Genomic DNA, 9,303 nt, shown 5'->3' with positions numbered 1-9,303 from the left:
CAATGGCTGACGAGCCATCAATGAATATTGTGAATAAGATCGGTCCTAGAATGGGTCCTTGTGGGACACCGAAATTCCTTTATCTGATGACGCGAAAAACCGTATTCATGTTGACAAATGTGGAAAGGTATGAATGAGAACGAATATCCTCACAATACAAGAGATGTATTTAACCGGTTTCGATTACATCTTCGTCAGCATCGGCCTCGGTGCTCCGGCTATCAGGGTTCGAGTCCCGCCTAACACTTTATCCCTTTGGACACAGATATCTATATGAATATATATGAAATATGAAATATGTATGAAATATATATATAAAACATGTCCATGAATGCATGTGAAATAAATTGGCAAAATATGTATATGTAGTGTACACGAAATATGTGTAATGAACACACACACACACACACACACACACACACACACACACACACACACACACACACACACACACACACACACACACACGAACACACACACACACACACACACTGCAACATGTTAGGATTTCTGCAACGTTAGAGTGAGAAATAAGAAAAACGATACTAATAATGATAATGATAATAAGGATGATAATGATAAGAGATGATTCTATTGATAATAATGAAAATAAAAATGGCAATTAGGATACGAATAACGAAAATAATAGTGATGATAATATATATATACATATATATATATATATATATATATATATATATATATATATATACATACATACATATATATATATATATATATATATATATATATATATATATATATATATATATATATATATATATATATATCAGAATCTGCAAATTTAAACACAAATCGTTGTGTATGTATTGAAACAGATCACGGTCCATTATGCTAGTAGTTTATTCTGAAGAGATACACTATGACCCGAGAGAGCATATTCCTGGCTAGGAAAAGAATTAGAAGTAAATTAGATGATTCATTTTGCAGATTATAGTCATATCGTACAAAACTGAATATTATTTCCTTTGCTTTTTGTCTCTAGATAAAAAATATCTCTGGAAACACAAGGAAGCCCACAAAGGAATAATTTGGCGACCAGGAAGTCAGGATTGAACGAGTAATCTCCATGCTTTCTCGAAAGGGATTCCTGCACAGAATGGCGACAACAGCACAAACGGCAACGATTTACGGAACGTCGATGTGCGAGTACAGGGCCCTCGGCGTTCGTCTCAAAGGGAAGGACCAGTTCCTGGCGTTGGCCAAGGAATGGAACTTGTTGTGGCCCAAAAGCTCGATCACTTGGCCGCACGATTTCTCGACGCCAAGGAGCAGGTCCTCGTCGATTTCTTGGCGCCACTGCTCGGCCTCCTTCTGCGAGTCTCGCCAGGTGTTGTAGGCTCCTCTGCCGGCCTTGGAGGGCGCTGTGTGGACCTGGATGTAGCGCGCCCACGAGGGAGGGAGGGCCGCCGTGCTGTCCCCGGAGATAAACCGCCAGAGGTCAGTGGCAACTCCTGTCGGTATAGAAGGATGCCGTTATTTTCTGATGGAGGTGGAATTGAAAAACAACATGTTAAGTGCAATGCAAATATATCATTATGGTCCAGTACACAGTTCTTAACCTTTTTAGAAATATGGATTCCTTGAAGAATCTGATGAAAGTCATGGCCCCTTTTCACAGAAATATTCATACAAACAGAACTTCCCATGTAATGTGTAGAATGTACTTTATTAATTGAGATTCGATTTTCATACACATAGTACTATTATTTTTTTAATTATTTTATTGATTTATTATTTTTTTACACAAAGTAACCCTATATTTTATCTGTTTCTTGCGGACTCCCGGAAACCCAACCATGACCCCAGGTTAAGAACCCCTGCCAAGGTATATGCATAGCTTTGAAAAATAACATTACTAATAAATCATCGATTCATGATTATTTTCTGGTATATATGCAATATATGTATACATATTATGCTATATATAAATAAATATATATATATATATATATATATATGTATATATATATACATATATATATATATATATATATATATATATATATATATATATATATATATATATACATATATATGTATATATATATATGTCAACGACATGATTCAAACCGGATGGGTGTTCGGCTTTGCACCTTGACCCTAGCTGCTGCCTGACTTCCTGGTGTCGCACCTACCACGCCTGAGCTTTCTCCCCCTCGAGCAATTCCAGCGAACTCACCCCCTTTGTCACGGCGGGAAGAACTGACACCCCAAAAATACAGGAGCAGGCACCTATCCAGGAAAGGTGTCGCTGGATAAAAGGACGTCTCGTCAGGCAGACCAGGAGACACCGAGCAGGCAGGCGAACAGGAGCAGACGCGGACCAGAGGAGGTCACCCTCTGCCCTCGGCACCCGGGGCACGGGTCTCATGGGGTCACACTTCTACCTCTCCCAATATACCGTCAAGCTAAGACCCCTTTAATTCACCACCTATACGCCCCCAACTTCTATCACAACTGATGGCTTAGCGGTGGAAGGACCTCAGAACGCCGAATGTGCCTGTTATCAAGTTCCTGTCGAAGTGCCTCCTCGCCTCCCTTAACGCCAGCCATCGCTACCAAGACCTTTTGATCCACGCCTACACAGACCATGTCTGCCACACTACTTCGTGCTGACCTCTCACGCCTGTGCTACCCTCCTGACGAAGGCGCTGACGATGCATTCTCGCACTCTACGACGCCTCTCGCCAACACGACCCACCTACCTTCGCGAACCCTCGTCAGCACAGCCATGGTGTCACATTTCTACCCTGCATCACCGATACTTCCTCGCTACTATTACATATATATATATATATATATATATATATATATATATATATATATATATATATATATATATATATATATATGTATGTATATGTATGTATGTGTGTTTAAGCATATATATGCATGCATGGGTATATATATATATATATATATATATATATATATATATATATATATATATACATATATATATATATATATATATATATATATATATATATATATATATATATATATATATATATATATATATATATATGCGTGTGTGTGCATATGCATATTGACATGGGCATAAGTACTGACGTAAATGCGCAAATTTTGATACAGTCAAGTCACCAAGTGCGAAGCGGCCCCCCGCCTCGCGAAGGGCCTCACGAAGGCCGCCAAGCGACTTGCCTTCCGCGTCGAGACACAGGTCCTCGTACTTGACCGACGCCATCGCCCCGGGGAAGAGCTTCTTCACGGTGTCCACCATGAACAGATCCTGAGGGAAGGAACATTTTCTAGGAATGTGAAGGATGCGGCTACGATAGATTGAGGATAAACGTTTAGATAGATAGATGATTATCTTGATCAATGACATTAGAGGGATATTTTTTTTTTTTTTTTTAAATTCTGGAGCAACTGCATTTACTCGACACACATCTCTTAACTCTTCCATTTCTTCCTCATCTTAATCTCCCTCTCTTTCTTCCTTTTCTCTCTCTCCCCATTCCCTTCCCCTCCTCCCCCTTTCCCTTTCATTCGTGTCTCCCTTTGGTCCCTCCTCTCTCGGTCTTCCCTCTCTTCCATCCCTCCATTTCCCCTCTTAATCCGCGTCTTCCTGTCTCCCCTTCCCCTTCCTTTCCTCTCTCCCCATCCCTCTATCCTTTGCCCTCTCTCTCTCCCCATCCCTCCCCTCCACCCCCCCTCACCTCCAGAATGAGCGGGCAGTAGGTCGTGTGGTCCTTCTGCGAGGGCGCGTAGGTGACGCTGGACCTGAAGGAGGCCCTGGGGTCCCGCACCAGGTGGACGACCCTCAGCCCGGGGCCGAGGCGGAGCAGCAGCTCGGGGAGCCATGACACCCGCATGCGGATCGTCTGCGGGTTCAAGGGGGGAGGGGGTCAGGCGCAGGCGCGCACGTAGTGGCGAATTGGCCGCGATGCCCTTGCCGGGGTCGACGCCCTGCCTGCGTCAGCGGTTGAGGCACTGGACTCCGACCCTTGCGTCCGCGGCAGCCGCGAAAGGACTCGCCCGGACCGCTGGCTATATATATGCATACATTCATATAAATATATATATATATATATATATATATATATATATATATATATACAAATATATACATATATATACATATACTTATATATACATATACATATATATACATATACATATACATACATACATACATATATATATATATATATATATATATATATATATATATATATATATATATATATATATATATATCACATATATAGAAATATTATGTACATACATATATTATATATACATACATATATCATATATATACATACATATATCATATATATGCATATATATGATTATATATATATATATATATATATATATATATATATATATATATATATATACATATATAATCATATATATATATACATATATAATCATATATATATATATATATATAATTATATATATATATATATATGATATATGTATGTATATGTAATAAATATATATATATATATATATATATATATATATATATATATATATATATATATATGTACATAATATTTCTATATATGTAATACACACACACACACACACACACACACACACACACACACACACACACACACACACACATATATATATATATATATATATATATATATATATATATACATATATATATATATATATATATATATATCTAAATATATATATATATATATATATATATACATATAGAGACACACACACACACACACACACATATATATATATATATATATACACACACACACACACACATATATATATATATATATATATATATATATATATATATATATATATATATACATATAAATAGATATATAGAATTTTATCTATTTATTTATTACATTTATATATATGTATGTATATATTCATACACAAACACACGCAGGTCTAAGCCTTGCGCCTTGGCACAAACTCCTCCGGGAGAGCAGGAGAGCCTCCGCCGCAGCGCCTCACCTTCACCAGCAGGTGGCTCCTGTTGCGGCAGGATTCCCCGCCGCAGCTGACGGCCAGCTCGGCGTCCGTCGTCTGGCAGATGGCCCCCGCCTCCGAGCGCAGGAGGCCCCTCCTCGCCGTCGTCCTCAGCCAGTGCTCCTCGAGGCGGCAGCTGGAGAGGGCCTCGACGATGTCCCAGGCCAGGCGGGGGCTGAGTGCTATCCTGGTGCTCCTGGGGGAGGGGGAGGGGGGGTCCTTCCAATACTGGGCTGTGTGGGGCACCACTTCATGCTGCTCTGTTGTGTAATGCTTCTCGTGTGCGATTTCATGCTCTGATGTGCATTGTGTTTTGGTTTATGCCATGCTGTGCTCTGCTCTGTACTAGATGTGTGATGAACTGCTCCATTTGGTGTTAGGTTACGTGTTATAAGATGTGAAAAAGAATGATAAGAGAAGAAAAAATAGAAAGTGAAAAAAACAGAAAAGCAGCAACAAAAACAATAAAATATAATTAATAAATCCATCAACTCACCTAAACAACACAGAATAAGACCTTTCTCCTTTCTTACTTTTCGTAATTGTGCATCGGCTCGAAATTATAAAGCACGTTAAAAGAAAGAAAAGAAAGAAAGAAAGACGGAAAGAAAGAAAAGGCAATTATCCCATCATCTGCACACAGCCCCTAACCCCCCCCCCCCCCTCGCGTTCTCACTTCTCGTAGTAGTGCATCGGCTCGAAGCTGTAGAAAGTGTTCGGTCGCTGCGACAGGAGCTCGGCGAGGAAGGAGGAGCCGCTGCGGCCGACGGAGCTGAGCACGAGGACGGTGGAGCCTGCCGGGGGGGACGTGGGGGCCGGGGGCGCCGCGCCCTCTGGGGGTGCCCGAGGGAGGGACGCGCCTCTTAGTGGGTGGATTCGATAAGAACAGAAATTTTGATGACAACAACAATAAGGATTATGTTAAGCAATGATAATAATGGTAATAAAGATGATAATGATAATGATAGTGATGATAACAGAGGAAGGAATTATGGGCTCAACCTCTGACAGATGCCAGGGAATTACACGTTGTATAACGGGGTTCTGTTGTTATTGTTGTAAAAAATGTTTCTGCTACCATCCAACACGGCAAGGATGTGAAAAAATGAAGAGAAAGAACTAAAACAAATCACCAATACCATTGAATTATGATCGGCTTTAAACTTCTTCACTTAGAACTGCCACCAACTGGAGGCTGGGTTGACGGGACCTGTGGGCGTGAGTGTGTGTGTGTGGGGGGGGGAGGGGGGCTGCTCTCCCAGAATGACGCCCCTTGGATTGGAAAACTTACCTGATAAATTGGTCGATTTTCTAAGAATGGCATCCCTACCCTTTTCTTGAGTGACTTCGAAGCTGCTGTTGCTCCAGGTCTTTATTCCCTGTCGACAAAGAATTACATTAAACAACAGTGCCATTTATGGATACACGAACTACATATAATTATGTAAAGATTAAACGTCATTTTGATATACTTGATTTACGGAGGTTTTACTCTCCCTTTTTTCAGAGACGAGACTTCAATTGCAGGTCTTTTCAAAATGACACGAAGGCTTGGCTGCTTACCAAGAGGAACAGAAGAGCGATTAACAGCTGACCAAAATGGCGGACGGGTCTCGGCACCATCATCATGAAGCTGCAGGAATGTATCGTATACAAATGGAATATATTATACACATGAAACAATATATAATATATTTCATACATGTATATCAATAATAAAAATACATAAATGGGTTGCATGGATGTCAGTGTACTAGCTCATACACACGCTCGATAAGGAGGCAAATAGGCACATGCGTATACAGATCATGTACAAACATCTGATTGAAAAAAAACAATAATGGAAGCACTATCGAGTGTTTCTGTTCAGACAGCAAAACCGTTGCCACTCATTGCATCACACTCAAGTGGACATGCAAACACGGCGTTGGCAATTGTCTGGAGGAATGCAGTCACAGTGAGATGCGCGGAATGGAGGTTATTCCTCAGAATTCGCGTCCCAACCATGGAGAGCAGAGATGACGACCCGGACATGCAGGCTGAGCATCTCGCATTTAACTGCAGCGACACTTGTCCATGGAGGGCTTCCAGTGTGTCCAGGGAGCCTCGTGCCAAAAATTACCATCGCAGGAAAAGTGTCAATGCCCAGTAGCAAATTGCCCTCCCAGGAAAAGATCCAAAAAGTGAATTGCCGTCGAAGAAAAAGTATCAATTCCCAAAAGTGCCGATTGCTACCGTCGGTAACGTGGCAGTTTCATTAACGGTATACAAGCTGCCACTTATTTTTATCCGGTGATCGTTTCAGTGGAAACCAAACGCGTGTTCTCAGTTGCCTTCCTCTCTCCGCTTTCCACTTTCACTGTATTATCATTTTCGATTTCTGTGTTAATTAATACAGGTCATACGGGTCACATTAGGTCAAGGGGACCTAGAATTGACATCATGCAACTGGCGGTGGAAAAAAATCTATCTATTTACGCATCCTTTCTATTTATCTGCGGGGAATATGTTCACAACCCCCATTATGGAAAGTAAAAATGCAAAGTCTGTAATACGTTTGGTCCTGTTGGTATCTTTAGGGGAATTAATATTCATGTGATGTTTTTCTAATACACTTTGATACACACCTGTAATCTTCAAACTTATGGAAATAAGCAGGTCCAAATTGAAGTTTTCAACGATCTGTAGTTCTTGCCATGTTTATCAGCTCACGAAATATGCAGATTCGGATCCCTCTTCGAAGATGGCGAACCGATTTATCCTCGACGTATTCAGTTTCACTCAACTGCAAATATTTTCCGGCAAAAAAATCAACCTTTCATCATCATAAAAGACTTATAATTCAATAAGATTTGCATAGTTTTTCGACCTTTATTCCAAGGATTCTTAGTGATATAAATACAGGTTTCCATAGACAAAATTGTGTTTAGACGGAATAGTTGTAGTAGTTGCAGTAGTGGTAGTAGTATAACAGTAATGATAGGAATAATGCTAATAATATTAGTGATAACATTAATGAAAATAATGATAATCATCATCAAAATAATGACAATAATAATAATAGTAATGATTATAACGACAGCAATAATAATAATTATAATAATAATAATATCAATAATGATAATAACAATAATTATAATAATGCTAATGATGATAATACTAATGATAACAACAACAATGATAATGATGATAATGATAATAATAGTAATGATAATAATGATAATAATGGAAATAATATTAATGATAGCAATAAGAACAACAATAATGATAATGATGATGATAATGAGGATGATAATCATAATGATAATGATGATAATAATAATAACCTTAATAATACTGATGATAATAACAATGGTAATATCAATAATAACGATAGTAATAGTAATAATAACAATGATGATGATAATGCTAATGCTAATAATAATAATAATAATAATAATAATAATAATGATAATAATAATAATAATAATAATGATAATAACACTACTGATAATGATAATAGTGATAATGATAATTACACATAATAATAAATACAACAACAGCAAAAACAACATTAATGATAATGATAATGATAATAATGATAATAATAATTGGTAAGTATACAGTACAGGTTTACACAACATAAAAAAGTATAATAATCATAATAATAAGTATAATTTTTAAAAAGTCCCGAGGCGTGTGAAATGCAGAAAAGCTGCGCGTATCGATACAGATGACAATGAGCTTCTCTGACCGGGACGCGAATCTCTGCCGCTCCAGATATGACCTGGAATGGTCAGTATTACTACTGGCCGTTCCAGGTCATATCTGGCGCCGAACGACCCTCTCAGAGGAGCGTTCAGCGAGGATCTTGCTCGATTCATCCGGCCGTTTGTCAAAAGCGCGAGAGGCCGATCAAGTGAATATTCATGCCATGGACATGTTTATATACAGAAATCTACTCATATCAATCTATCTGCCTGATGGATATGCAAATATCTATCTGCTTATCTGATAGATATACACAAATAGTGATAGATATGCATTCATTTGTGTGTGTATGCACGTTCATAGGCATGAATATTCATTGGCTCGGGCCAGCGAACGAACAAACTGGCCAAAACGTTTTTTCTCGCGACGTTGCTGGTGACCCTGGCCACCTGGCGCGAGGAAGGCCAAGGAGCTGCCTCCAGGTGGACGATGCCCAGAAAAATACGCCATTTTCTATTCAGTATCATCCATTTCATCCCTGCTCCAGTATTATCCATTCCATCTCTTCCAGTATTGTCGTGATTATACCCATCA

General features: G+C 39.1%; 1 protein-coding gene across 5 annotated transcripts in view; it reads right to left on the bottom strand.

Moving 5' to 3' along the window:
- Positions 1-846: 846 nt before the first annotated feature.
- The window catches only part of LOC113814599 (carbohydrate sulfotransferase 3), a 9,656-nt gene continuing 1,199 nt past the window's right edge, over positions 847-9,303 (bottom strand). For 2 of the 5 annotated variants that reach the window (XM_027366644.2, XM_027366645.2), the window contains exons 2-9: positions 7,647-7,804; positions 6,583-6,652; positions 6,311-6,398; positions 5,696-5,882; positions 5,005-5,215; positions 3,708-3,872; positions 3,190-3,277; positions 847-1,475 (exon numbers count right to left, since the gene is read on the bottom strand). In XM_027366644.2, coding sequence (XP_027222445.2) covers positions 1,150-1,475; positions 3,190-3,277; positions 3,708-3,872; positions 5,005-5,215; positions 5,696-5,882; positions 6,311-6,398; positions 6,583-6,648 — 1,131 coding nt within the window. In that variant the 5' untranslated portion in view covers positions 6,649-6,652; positions 7,647-7,804 and the 3' untranslated portion in view covers positions 847-1,149. The remainder of the gene's footprint in view (positions 1,476-3,189; positions 3,278-3,707; positions 3,873-5,004; positions 5,216-5,695; positions 5,883-6,310; positions 6,399-6,582; positions 6,653-7,646; positions 7,805-9,303) is intronic. The other 3 variants (XM_027366646.2, XM_027366647.2, XM_027366648.2) reach the window with 2 other exon arrangements.

The sequence above is a fragment of the Penaeus vannamei genome, chromosome 26 (genome assembly GCF_042767895.1).
Source record: "Penaeus vannamei isolate JL-2024 chromosome 26, ASM4276789v1, whole genome shotgun sequence".
Taxonomy (NCBI): Eukaryota; Metazoa; Arthropoda; class Malacostraca; order Decapoda; family Penaeidae; genus Penaeus; species Penaeus vannamei.
Note: the sequence above shows the minus strand (reverse complement) of the source record. Positions and strands in the feature narration are given on the sequence as shown.